Source organism: Monodon monoceros, unplaced genomic scaffold (assembly GCF_005190385.1).
Source record: "Monodon monoceros isolate NGI ecotype Baffin Bay Population unplaced genomic scaffold, NGI_Narwhal_1 Super_Scaffold_22, whole genome shotgun sequence".
Taxonomy (NCBI): domain Eukaryota; kingdom Metazoa; phylum Chordata; class Mammalia; order Artiodactyla; family Monodontidae; genus Monodon; species Monodon monoceros.
This window is the reverse complement of record NW_021703779.1, coordinates 43,601,465-43,615,851: the sequence shown is the minus strand read 5'-3', so window position 1 is coordinate 43,615,851 and position 14,387 is coordinate 43,601,465. Positions and strand designations below refer to the sequence as shown.

The following is a 14,387-nucleotide window of genomic DNA, read 5'->3' as shown; positions in this document are numbered from 1 at the left end:
ACATTTTACTGGGAGCTGGTCACATAAACACTCTGCCTAACATGGACCAAAGTTCCAGACTCGCAGAAGGAAAGCAGGTGTTCAGAATAAACCATAGTGTTTGCACAAAGAGTTTAGGCACAGTTATCATTAGGGGAGAATTTTACAGCAGTGTAGGGAACTGCTTGCCAATCAAGTTCCCAGATGCCAGCCAAAGGGCAACCTTGCAAACAGGCCTTTCTAAGGCTAGCAGCATCATGCCTGTTATGTTAACTCTTTTCTGCACAAGATGTAATTCAATTCCAATCAAACCCTCAGTGGGATTTTTTAGTAGATATAGACAAACTGATTCTAAAATTTGTCTAGAAAGGCTAAGACACTAGAATTGCTAAACAATTTTGAAAAAAAAGACAGAATAGAGTTGGAAGAATCATGTTACCTCGTTTTAAGACTTACTATAAAACTATAGAACTAAAGGCTGCAATACTGGCAAAGGGATAGACACAGATCAATGAAACAGAATATTAAAAAAAAGTATAGAAATAGACCCACACAAATAAGGCAAACAGATTTTTGGCAAAGGTGCAAAAGCAATTTAGTGGAGAAAGTACATTTTTCCACAAATGGTATTAGAACAATTAGACATCCATATGCAAAACAATGAAACTTGACTTCAAAACCTGCATACCTTATACAAAAATTAACTCAAAATGAATTATAGATTTAATGTTAAAGCTATAAAACTTTTAGATAAAATATGGGAGAAAATATTCATGACCTAGGTTTAAGCAGAGTTCTTAGACATGACACAAAAATTGCAATCCATACAGAAAACGTTGAAAAACTGGACTATCAAAATTAGAAATTTGTGCTCTGTGAAAGACACAGATAAAAGAATCAAAAGACTACAGATTGGTAGGATATGTTTGTAAATCACACATCCAACAAAGGATTTGCATCCAGAACATGTAAAGAACTCTCATAACTTGACACAAAGAAAATAAACTACCCAATTTAAAACTGGGCAAAAGACACAGACACTTCATCAAAGAGGATATACAGATGACAAGTATGATGTTCAACATCATTAGTAAATGCAAATTAGAACTACGGTGAGATTCCTCTACACATCTATATGGCTAAAGTTTAAAAAAAAAATACCCAGTGCTGACCAGGAATTCAGAGCAGCTAGAACTCTCATACACTGCAGGTGAGAGTGCAAGATGATACAGTCACTCTGTAGCACTTTCTCATTAAGTTAAACATACATTTATCATATGACACAGCAATCCCACTCCTGGGTATTGATGTTAGGAATGAAAACTTATATTCACATAAAACCCTGTAAATTAATGTTTATAGATGTTCTTTTCACAGTCTCAGAAACTGGAAACAACCCAAATGGCCTTCAATGGGTGAAGGGTTAAACTAACCTTGGTACATCCATACCATGGAATACTACTCAGCAATACAAAGGAATGAACTATTGATACACACAACTTGGACAGACCTCAAGGGAATTATGGTGAGTGATAAAAGTCAATCCCAAAATGTTACAAAGGTCAAAAAGAGAAAAACAAATACCGTATGCTAACACATATATATGGAATCTTTAAAAAAAAATGGTTCTGAAGATCCTAGGGCCAGGACAGGAATAAAGATGCAGAATAGGGCTTCCCTGGTGGTGCAGTGGTTGAGAGTCCGCCTGCCGATGTAGGGGACACGGGTTCGTGCCCCGGTCCGGGAAGATCCCACGTGCCGCGGAGCGGCTGGGCCCGTGAGCCATGGCCGCTGAGCCTGCGTGTCCGGAGCCTGTGCTCCGCAAAGGGAAGGGCCACAACAGTGAGAGGCCTATGTACTGCAAAAACAAACAAAAAAAAGATGCAGACGTAGAGAATGGACTTGAGGACACAGGGAGGGGGAAGGGTAAGCTGGGACGAAGTGAGAGAGTGGCACTGACATATATACACTACCAAACGTAAGGTAGATAGCTAGTGGGAAGCAGCTGCATAGCACAGGGAGATCAGCTCGGTGCTTTGTGACCACCTAGAGGGGTGGGATAGGGAGGGTGGGAGGGAGATGCAAGAGGGAGGGGATATGGGGATATATGTAAATGTATAGCTGATTCACTCTGTTATACAGCAGCAACTAACACAACAATGTAAAGCAATTATACTCCAATAAAGATGTTAAAAAAAAAGCGGGGGATAATAAACACACACAAATGTTAACACTGTTTGTAGGTTGTGGGATCATAAGTAATTATAATTTCTTACTTTGCTATAATAATTGTGAATTTTGTGCAATAAAAATAACAACAAAAGCTTTTTTATTAAAAGATTCAGTTCACCATTCCAGCTGCTAGAGATGTTTTATCTGTTATCCATTTATTTCCTACCCCTACTCCCAGTTTCATGCCATCTGTGAATTTGATGAGATGATCTTCTCTGTTCTCATCTACATCACTTATAAAAATATTGATCAGAACAAAATCCACTGGCAGTCTACTAGAAATCTCTTTCTTGCTTGGTAATGATCAGCAATCTTTGTGATCAATTTTACTTATTTAAGATTTACTCAAATTCTACTCTTATCTAATTTACTATTTTGCATCATTTCCATAAGATGACATTTTCATGCTTTGCTGATGTTCAAATATACCATGTCTACCACATTTCCCTGGTCTGTCACTCCAAAGTGAGCCTGAACCATTACTCTGGTACTTAAAGGATATTAAACTATATTACATTTTCTTCCCAATTATATAGTAAGCCTCTGCTGGGCATATACTATGCTTTACATTTCTTTCAAACTCCACAGCAATCCTTTCAATTCCATTCATTCAACAAATATTTATTGACACCTACTACGTCCAGGTACTCTTCTGGGCTACCTTTGTTAGTATAAAGTGATAATTAAGTATTCATAACAATATTCCCTCAACATCCAACCCTCAACAAACAGCCATCTGCCCTGTTTGGGGCTACAATGTTCTTCCTATTACCCATCCCATCCAAAGCTTGAGAGACTTTGTCACTAACCCCTATCCAAATCACAAGATATAACTTTTACAGGATTTTGAGAATGATTAAACTGACATACCATCATTGCCTTTTCTAGAAATATCTCTCCTTCCACTGGGTTCTCCGAGTGTCTTATTAATAACATTCTTATAGTACTTAGTATATTCTACTTTGTATTGTTCTTATCTGCCTGTTTTATCTTGTCCCCTAGGTCATAAGCTCCCTGAGGGCAGGAATCATGGCTTATTCAGCTCTGTAGACCCAGTAAATTTTTACTACGTTTGGGACCTGGCAATGCTGAATGAATAATTGATAAAGAGAATATCAGCCCCTTAAGGCAGCAGTTGTCAGGCTTACCTGCACCTCCACCAACCAGTCCACGAGAATGGCCCTCATGTCACTGTTGATATCATTCTGCCTGGTCATGTATTTTTTAAGTATGAACTTTTCCTGGCAGCAAGAAGAAAGAAGTGTTAACAAATAAACTCTTCCTGTAGTTCAAAAATTGTAACTTGGGAAAAAATATTTGCAACTAATATCTCAGAAAAAAACTGTAACCTAAGTAATTTCCTCAGGGTTCTAAATCATTATTTTCAGCTGGTATCAGATAGGGGCAGATAAAAGTATCCTTTTCCAGACAAGTTTCAGTTATCCTTAGGAAATGGACACACATGATATTTAAGTGTCAGGGTGGATATCGAGGAGTCCAGGAGAATATGGAATATGGGCAGGAATACACCTATGACTATAGATGAATACCAAAGAGATTCTGCCCCTTCTTTGCAATTCAGTCTAAAGCACAATACCAGGCTGTGTAGAGGAGTCCTTCTCAAACTTTAACATGCATATGTGAAAGATACTTGGGGATCTTTAAAATTCACATTCTAATTTAGAAGGTCTGGGGTGAAGCTAGGTTTCTGCATATCTTTTTTTTTAAATTTAATTTTATTTTTTATATAGCACGTTCTTATTAGTTATTGATTTTAGTGTATATATGTCAATATATATGTCAATCCCAATCTCCCATAAGATCCCCAATGAAACCAATACTGCTGAGCTAAGGCCTGCACTTTTAGTATAGTAATCTCTTGCTTCCTCCAAGGTATACTAGAAAAAGTACAGGCACTGGAGTCAGTTAATCTATTGCTGTGTCTCTAGAGAGAAGATGAGATATTCATCCTTCCTCTTATGCATGGCTTGCTAAAATTCTAGTTAGTAGATAACCTTGGTCCCATCTGTTCCACTGAGAGACAGAAGAAAATTTGGAATTGATGAATATTAGTGGTAAAAGAGACTGGCAGATTTCAAAGGAGAAAGAAAATTTCACCAGGTTGGAGAGCTGGAATAAAAGGTCTGGTTTTACATATGATGCCAGAAACTTGCACAGAGAAAGGAAAAGATCCCTAAGAGCAGTCACTCAGAAAGAGCCCGCTTGAAAATTTTTGTGTCTGAGATTAGCTCCTCAGCAATTAGAGGTGTAGGCTTATGGTCTCCAAGGTAATTAGACTTTAGTTCATATCCCAGATCTACCACATACTATTTGTGTTGACTGAGCAGTTTCCTCCAACTATAAAAAGGAGATAATAATACCTACCATCATGAAGTTATTGGGAAAATTAAACAAGATAATGTTTATAAATCCCTTAGCACAATGTTTAACTCATAGTATGCTACCAGTAGATGTCAGTTGCTGCTAATATTGTTTTCATCATCATTATTACCTCCCCTTTAAACTTGCATTTGAAGGATGTGTGATGAGAAAATGAGAACTGGAAATCATTGCCCCTCACCCTCACCACCTACACACCTCTCTCTCCTTCATGTAACTGAAGATATCCTTAGCATATATTGAGTTGAAAAATGGATCACTGTGGTCCTTGTCAATATCCTCCAGTGGGGTCATCTGCTTGGAAATCACCAGAAAGACATATTAAGAGAAAGATTCCAAGGAAAGCTTAGCACACATACATAAAAAATGACTCCTTTCTTCCCACTGTCATCTTCTCCTAAGGTTCCTCAAGCCTTATATGTCCTGGGCCATAACAGAGCACCCCTTGGCCCTGTAATCCTCATACTGTTGAGTAACCAAGAAATGCTTAGTCCTCCTGTACACACATGCTCTGCCCTAAGAAACAGACACTATTTTTACAGGTTAGCTCAAGATTCTCCAAGAAAGACATTCTTGTCTTACTCTTTCAAATTATGTCACCTGTCTTCCTAGGTCCCTTGTTATGTCTCAGTGCTTTGATCTGGCCCAGTTCATCTTCTTGTTAGCCTTTTCCTCCCTTCTACACATTTAACCAGGTTGTTCTGCCTACAAGAGGGGTCTTTCTTCTTCTGCTTGCCAAATCTCATCCCTTAGTCCTTCCAATTAACAACTTAAAAACCATCTTCCTTGGAAGATGCCTCTGTGAACTTAACCCATCTTTAGCTAAGGTCCAATGTAATGCAGATTGCAATTACTAAGAAAGGCAATTTCCTGAAAGAAATTGTCTAACCACTACTGAAAAGCGTATATATACATACATATATATATTATATATATATATATATATAATATATACATACATACATACACACACACACACACACACAGTATTCCAGACCCTTGGGGGTATTCCTGGAATAAACACTTTCTAATTGCTCAGGTACATCACTACGCCAATCACAAAGTCAAGAGATTCTACAAGGCCAACTTGATTTAATACCAATTGCTTAGGAAGGCAAAAAAAATCTCTTTGCTAGCAGCCACCTCCAGGACAACAAAGAACACTTCATCTAATTTAAGAAGAAAGAAAGCAGAATACCTCCTTCTCTGATCTCTTGTCCTGAGATGAGAAAGGTTCATTGGAACTGGATTCACAAGTACTGGACTGGCTTGTGGTACTGAACTTGCCCACACTGGACACGGTGACAGTGCTGGACAAGCCTGTTCTAGAGTCAGGGGCAGTGGTAGACACAAGTGGGCTGGTTTCAACTTGGAGGATGATGAAATCTTTGATAAAGGTGTCTTCTTTGTGAGTGAGATTCTTTTGCAAGGCCAATGGCTCCTTGGAAGACAAGTCTTTCTCACTGCTGGGCTTCTCCTGCAAGGCCAAGGGCTCCTTCAGGATAGCCTCCTCCTCAATTGTGGGATTCTCCTGCAAGGCCAAGGGCTCCTCGAAGAAGGTCTCTTTCTCACTCGTGGGCTTCTCCTGCAAGGCCAAGGACTCCCTCAAGATGATTTCCTTCTCAATGCTGGGATTCTCCTGCAAGGCCAGAGGCTCCTTCAGGATAGCCTCCTCCTCAATTGTGAGATTCTCCTGCAAGGTCAAGGACTCCCTCAGGATGGTCTCCTTTTCAATGCTGGGCTTCTCCTGCAAGGCCTGTGGCTGCTTAATAAGGGACTCCTCTTCAACGGTGATGTTTTCTTGCAAGGCCAACTGCTTTTTCAAGAGGAACACCTCCCCCTGAGCAGTGGGCTTCTTCTTTAAAGATAATTGCCCCTCTATGCTCACTGCCACCTCAGTGGAGAGCTCTTCCTTCAGAACCAATGGTTTCTTGAAAAGGAATTCCTCTTCAGTGGTGCTTTTGTCCTGCAAAGCCAACAGTGCCTTCAAGGAGTCCTCTTTGTTATCAGTCTTCTTCTGCAAGGCAAAAGACTTCCTGAAGAGGGACTCATCTTTGTTGGTAGGTTTAACATGCAATGAAAATGGCTCCTGAAAGGGGAATTCCTCCTCAGTGGTAGACCTCTCCTCCAAGGTCAATGGCTCCTTAATATATGATTCTTCTTCAGTGGTGATATTCTCCTGCAAGGCCAATGGCTTCTCTGAGAGGAACACCTCTTGCAGAGTGGTGTGCCTCTCTTTCAGTACAGATGGATCCTGGAAGAGGAACTCTTCAGTTGTAGACTTTTTTTTAAAGGGCAACAGCTCCTTAAAGAGTGACTCCTCTTCAGAGGTAGTCTTCTCTATGACCAGTGGCTTCTTTAAGAGGAACGTCTTCCCCCGAGTGATTTGCCTCTTTTTTAAAGATACCGGTGTCTTGGTTAGAATTGTCTCATCAGTTGAAGACTTCTTCCTAAATGACATTGGCTCCATAAAGGAGGAGTCCTCACCTTCACCAATCATATTCTGCAAGTCCAACTGTTCTTGGAAGATAGGCATCATCATTTGAGTGGTACACTTTTTCTTCTTTAAAGATAATGACTCCTTGGTAGAGACTGCCACATCTGTGGTATGTTTCTTCCTAAATGACACTGGCTCCATAAGAAATTCATCTTTACTGTCTATATTCTCCTGCAATGCCCATAGCTTCTTTAAAAGGACCACATCCCCCTGAATGGTGTGCTTCTCTTGCAGTGCAGATGGTTTCTTCAAGAGGGACTCCTCCTCAGTGGTAGGTTTTTTTTTAAAGGATAATGGCTCCTTAATGAGTGACTTCTCTTCAGAAATGGTCTGCAATACTAGTGGCTTGGTCAAACAGGACATCTTACCCTGACTGGTACACTTCTTCTTTAAAGACAACAGCTTATTAGAGGAGGTTGCCTCCTCAATGGTACGCTTCTTGTTAAAAGCCAAAGCCTCCCTTAAAAGGGACTCCTCCGCAGTTGGAGTCTTCTGCAAGACCAACGGCTTCTCCAAGATGGACAACTCCTCCTGAGTGGTGTGCCTCTCCTGCAATGCTGATGGCTCTTGGAAAAGGGACTCCTTAGTGGTAGGCTTCTTCTTAAGGGATAACGGCTCCTTAATGAGTGACTTCTCTTCAGAGGTGGTCTTCTGTAGTACTAGTGGCTTCTTCAAGCGGTACCTCTTCCCCCGAGTAGTATGCTTCTTCTTTAAAGGTAATGGCTTCTTGGAAAGGGTTGCCTCCTTAGTAGTATGCTTCTTCCTCGAGGAAATTGGCTCCATAAGAAATTCATCTTCGCCATCCTTTTTCTCCTGCAATGTCTCTGGCTTCTTCAAAAGGGTAACCTCCCCGTCAGTGGTGTGCTTCTCTTGCAACACAGATAGCTCCTGGAAGAGGGACTCCTCCTTAGTGGTAGGCTTCTTTTTAAAGGACAATGACTCCTTAATGAGTGCCTTCTCTCCAGAGATGGTCTTCTGCAATACTAATGGCTTCTTCAAGTGGGCTATCTTCCCCTGAGTAGTGCACTTCTTCTTTAAAGATAATGGCCTTGTGGTGAAGGTTGTCTCCACTGTGGTAGGTTGTTTCTTAAAAGCCAATGGTTCCTTAAAGACGGAATCCTCTTCAGTGTCGATTTTCTCCTGAAAGGCCAATGATTTCTTCAAGATGGACACCTCTTGTTCAGTGGTGTGCTTCTTTGGCAATGCAGATGGCTCCTGGAAAAGGCACTCCTTCTCAGTGGTAGGCTTTCTCTTAAAAGACAACAGCTCCTTAGCGAGTGACTTCTCTTCAGAGGTGATCTTCTGCAATACTAGTGGCTTCTTCATACAGGACATCTTCCCCTGAGTGGTACACTTTTTCTTTAAAGATAACAACTTCTTGGTGGGGGTTGCCTCCTCAGTTTTAGGCTTCTTCCTAAAGTTCATGGGCTCCATAAAGAAAGAATCCTCTTCAACACTGATGTCCTGCAATGCCAACTCCTCCCTCGTGCAGGACTGCTTCCCCTGATGTGTGCACATATTCTTTAAAGATAATGTACTCTTGTTGATGGCTGCCTTCTCAGTTTTATGCTTCTCCCCAAAAGTCACTGGCTCTACAACATCACTGTCAGTCTCCTCCTGCAAGGATAGTGGCTTCTCTAAGAGGGACACCTCCCTCTGATTTGTGCTCTTCTTTAATGACCTCTTGATGAGGATTGTATCCTCAGTAGTGGGTTCCTCTTTTAAAATGAATGGCTTTTTGAAAAGAGATGCCTCCTCAGTAGTGGGTGTCTTGGAGCTGGTAGGTATCTCCAGAATGAATGGTTTATCTATAATATTTGGTACCATGGTGGTTGAGACTACTACTGGTGAGAGTTCCAGCTTATTATACCTGTAAAGGAAACAATGTCTGGGTAAGAAGAATGTAGTTCCTAGAATCCTCACCTACCATCTCGTTTTGTCACTCTACTTACTAAATGTATGGAAGTGGAAAGGGCTTCAACCCCAAGAGACAGACTAGAGGGTAAAAATCAATGGGTACCATAGTAAATCAACTAAGTAGCACACAGTATAGTTTCTATGACCTAGGTCCCCATACTTTTCTAAAAAATTTCCCCTGAAATCCATGTTATTTATGCTTTCTCATATATGATTTATTAACTTCATTTATATACAAAGGCTTTTATTATAATACTTACCACATTGTATGAGTGATTGGCTTATATATGTCTCCCTCACTAGCTGCATTTATCTGTCTTTGTCTATCAGCACCAGGCATCTGATAAAATTCAGGTTGAAATTAATATTGTTTAAAGGCTTATGAGAGAGGATTATAAGAGAGAGGCTTATAAAAGGCTTATAAGAGAAAGTTGGGCTGGTACTTATTGTTCATGGTATCTAAACATATTCCTTTCACTCTAGGCTATTCACAAGATGCTTTCCTAGTGGAGATAATAAAAAAGACCAAAATAAACATTTGTTCACATGTGTCAGATGCAAAGCTTTGTTTTGAATAGGACTGCATATCCAATCAGAGTGACTAACCTGGTGTGACCAAATCTCTGGATGACTAGAAATCAGAATAAGAAAAGGGAGAGAATTAAAGGTAAATATGATCAGTCTGAACAAGAGTAAGTACCTTCAAAAGACTAGATATTATATGATTCCTTTTATATGAAACATCCAGAGGAGACATATCCATAGAGGTATATCCCTAACAGAAAATAGGTTGGTGGTTGCCTGAAGCTGGGAAAGGGTAGGGAGGAGGGTAGAAAGGGACTGGGAAAGAGAAGGGACTATAGGTATGAGTTTCTTTGGGGGGGTGCTGAAAAAGTTCTAAAATTAGATGGTGGTGATGGCTATACAACTCTATAAATATAATTTTTAAAAAATTACTGAATTATTTAAAAAAAGAAAAGGAAGTGCCTCAAAAGGTTCCATCTGACCAGATAGGTTCCAGGTCCCTCCTGATGAGAACTTTTAGAAGTAGTCTTCAGATAGTCTAGTTATGATAGAGCATGCATTCTGAATCTAGACTGCCTGGATCCAAACCCTGGCTCCTCCATTTACTGGCTGGGTGACCTTGGGCAAGTTAATGCTCTATGCTTCACTTTTTTCACCTGTAAAATTAAGGTCATAATATTACCTCCTCTATAGAATTATTGTAAAGATTTGAGCAATTGATATGCATAAAAACACATAAAACAAATCATTGTTAGAACAATTACATGCCAATAAATCAGATAATTTAGACAAACTGGACAAATTCTTAGGGAGATACAAACTACCAAAACAGACTCAAAAACAGAAAATCTGAACAGAGCTATAACAAGTAAAGACACTGAATTAATAACCAAAAACTACCCACAAAGAAAAATCTAAGCCCAGATGGCTTCACTGATGAATTCTACCAAACATTTAAAGAACTAATACCAACATTTCATGAACTCAGGAAGAGGTAAGAATAGTTCCCAAGTCATTCTATGAGGCCAATATTATTCTGATACCAAAAACAAAGGCATCGGAAGAAAACTCAAGTCTGATATATCTTATGAACACAGATGCAAAAATCCTCCACCAAATACTAGCAAACCAAATCCAGCAGTTTATAAAAAGATTATACACTGTGACCAACTAGGATTTATCCCAGGAATGCAAAATTAGTTTAACACCTGAAAATCAATTCATGTTATCACACCATATTAGTGGAATAAAAATGAAAGCTACATGACCACCTCAACAGATCTAGAAAAATCATTTGACAAAATTCAATACCTTTTCATGATAAAAGCACTCAACAAACTAGGACTAGAAAGGAGATTCCTTAACTATGAAAGAACATCTATGAAATACCTAAAGCTAATGTCATAGCTAATTGTAAAAGACTGATGCTTTCCCCCTAAGATCAAGGATAACACAAGGATGTCCAACTCTCTTTTTTGGGGGTGGAGGATTTGTCATGTAGTAGTGAATAACTAATATAGCACTGCTGACGCTTTAGAACTGAACCCCTCTGTTTTCTGAATAAAGTACAAACTCTTTGCCATGGTCCATAAGGCCCTGGTGATCTTGCTCCTGCCTGCCTCTCCAAATCCAGCTCTATAAAACACTGGTATAGAAAGTAGGTATTTAGTGTCTATGTTGTCTAAAGCCTGGGGTGATCAGAGTAGGCTTCCTCAATAGAGTGACCAACTGTCCTTGTTTGTCTAGGACTGAGAGGGTTCCTGGGATGCAAGACTTTCAATGTTAAAACTGGGAAAGTCCTAGGAAAACCAGAATAAGTCAGTCATTCAACTCTTGGATGGTAAGGATGTTCAACTCTGAACACTTCTATTCAACACAGTACTAAAGGTTCTAGCCAGGGCAATTAGGCAAGAAAATAAAATAAAAGGGATCTAGATTGGAAAGGAAGAAGTAAAACTACTTATATTAGCAGATGACATAGTCTTATACATAGAAAATCCTAAGGAACCCACACACAAATACTATTAGAACTAATATACAAGTTCAGCAAAGTTCTATGATTCAAGATCAATATACAGAAATCACATGTATTTCTATATCCTTGCAATGAACAACATGAAAATGAAATTATGAAAACAATTCCATTTACAATAGAATCAAGAAGAATAAAATGCTCAGAAATAAATTTAATAAAAGAGGTGAGAAATTTGTACTCTGAAAAGTACAAAAAAATGTTAAAAGAAATTAAAGATCTAAATAAATGAAAAGACATCCCATGTTCCTGGATTGAAAGACTTAGTATTAAGATGGTAATACTCCCCAAACTGATTTACAGGTTCAAGGCAACTTCTATAAGAATCCCAGCTGGCTTATTAGTAGAAATTGACAAGCTGATTCTAAAACTTATATGGAATTGCAGGGAACCCAGAAGAGCCAAAACAATCTTGAAAAAGAGGAACAATGTTGGAGGGATCACACTTCCCAATTTCAAAACACACTACAGAACAACAATAATCAAGATACCATAGTACGGGCATAATGAAAGACACGTAGGTCAATGGAATAAAATTGAGAGTTCAGAAATAAACACATGTACAGTCAGCTGATTTTCAACAAGGGTGCCAAGACAATTAAGTGGAGAAAGATTAGTCTTTTCAATAAATGGTGCCGAGGCAATTGGATATCTATCAATACATGCAAAACAATGAAGTTAGACCCCTAACATACACCAACAATAAAAATTAACTCAAAATGGATCAACAATCTAAGTTAAGAGCTAAAAATTTAAAACTCTAAAAAGAAAAAAACCTTAAAAGTAAATGTTCATAACCTTGGATTTGGCAATGGTTTCTTAGATTATGATACCAAAAGCATAAGCAACAAAAGAATAAATTGGATTTCATTACAATTAAAAACATTTATGCCTCAAGGAACACCAAGAAGAAAATGAAAAGACCTACAGAATGGAGGAAAAGTACTTGCTAATCATATATCTGATCAGGGACTTGTATCTAAACTATATAAAGAATTCTTACAACTCAATAATGAAATGATCAATAACCAAATATTTTAAATCAGCAAAGGATCTGAATAGACATTCCTCCAAAGAAGATATGCAAGTGGCCAATAAGCACATGAAAGATTCCCAAATCATTAGTCATCAGAGAACTGCAAATCTAAACCACAATGAGATACCATCCCACACTCACTAGAATGGCCGTTTAAAAAACAAACAAACAAAAAACCCAGAAAATGGCAAGGATGTGGAAAATTCAAAACCCTCATCCACTGCTGGTAGGAATGTAAGATAGTGCAACCACTATGGAATACAGTTTGGCAGTTCCCCAATGAGTTCAACATAGAATTACCATATGACCCAGCAATTTCTAGTTACATATGCAAAAGAATTAAAAACAGGTGTTCAAACAAAAACTTGTACACAGGTGTTCACAGCAGCACTATTCACAATAACCAAAAGGTGTAAACAATTCAAACGTTCATCAACTGATGAATGGATAGACAAAATATGGTACATTCATACAATGGAATATTATTTGGCAATAAAAGAGGATGAAGTACTGATACCTGCTACAACATGGATGAACCCTCAAACATCATGCTGAGTGAAAGAAGCCAGATACAAAAGACGACACATTGTACAATTCCATTTCTGGGAAACGTCCAGTATGGATAAATCTATAGAGACAGAAAGTAGACTAGTGGTTGCCTACAGATGGGGAGGACTGAGAGGTGGTAGCTAAAGGTAGAGTTCCTTTTGGGGTTGATGAAAACATCCTAAAATTCACTGTGGTGATGGCTGCATAACTCTGTGAATATACTAAAAACCATTGAATTGTACATTTTAAGAGGGTGAATTGTGTATGTGAATTATATCTTAATAAAGCTGTTACCAAAAAAAAACCCACTTAGAATAATGTGTGATTACAGTGAACTCTCAATAGATGTTAGCTATTAGCTCTAGCACTATTATTAGGGTCCATTTCACTGAACTCTGAATGAGGACAAGAATGTTTATGGCATTTTGTGAGGATTTCCCTGCTAAAGTCAGAATGGTGAAAGAAATTCAAAAGAAAATAACACAGGGAATTAAGGTCAAAATACACATGCAAATCCCAGGAATTTCATTTCAGCAAGAAACTGAGTGGGCTAAATGCTAATCTTCTGGTATGATTTCTTTCTGCTGGGTAATTAGCAAAGTGTCCTGTGGACCTGGCATGTTAATTTTTTGGAGTTCCCCAAACTTTTCCCCTTACCATTTGGAACCCATGCTTAGCTGGGTTATAGCTATCTAGCTGATCTATTCTATTCTTCCAGAAAGAAGTAATTCCCACTGGAATGAGGAGAGGATATAAAAAGGTCTCACTCCACTTTCTAACTCTTCTTCTAATAGAAGATTTCCTAGGAGTAAATCCTTTTCCCGATCCTAGATGAGAATACTCCTATCTACTTGCAGAACCTGTGATCAGTTCCCTATAACAGCTGGACAACACACATTTTTGGCCTAAGGAGATAGTAATTTCTCTACAGTAAAAAGGAACAAACCTCCCCCTAAGGTTTCTAATGGGATAAGCAGACTGGCAAGCTATCAGCCAGCTGCTGAGAATCCCCTGAAAAGTTAAGTTGCGTCCACACTCTCAACCACAGAGTAGCTCAGTCAAGGACTGAAGTACTAAAATAGAGAAAGATGAGCACAAGAACTTTTGGCAAATTCCTCAATGACAACAGCTCTTTCAATATGCACACACCATGTGGGTGGGTGATGGGAAAGAGGGAAAGAGGGAAAGAGGGAAAGAGGGAAAGAGGGAAAGAGGGAAAG

The 14,387-nt window shown here is 38.9% G+C and overlaps 1 protein-coding gene across 1 annotated transcript in view; it reads right to left on the bottom strand.

Annotated features, from left to right (window-relative positions):
* CCNB3 (cyclin B3) overlaps positions 1 to 14,387 on the bottom strand; it is a 55,498-nt gene that overhangs the window by 22,747 nt on the left and 18,364 nt on the right. The window contains exons 2-7 of the mRNA XM_029240176.1: positions 9,286 to 9,365; positions 8,679 to 8,978; positions 6,321 to 8,522; positions 5,810 to 6,215; positions 4,810 to 4,905; positions 3,360 to 3,452 (exon numbers count right to left, since the gene is read on the bottom strand). Of these exons, the coding sequence (XP_029096009.1) occupies positions 3,360 to 3,452; positions 4,810 to 4,905; positions 5,810 to 6,215; positions 6,321 to 8,522; positions 8,679 to 8,978; positions 9,286 to 9,365 (3,177 nt within the window). The remainder of the gene's footprint in view (positions 1 to 3,359; positions 3,453 to 4,809; positions 4,906 to 5,809; positions 6,216 to 6,320; positions 8,523 to 8,678; positions 8,979 to 9,285; positions 9,366 to 14,387) is intronic.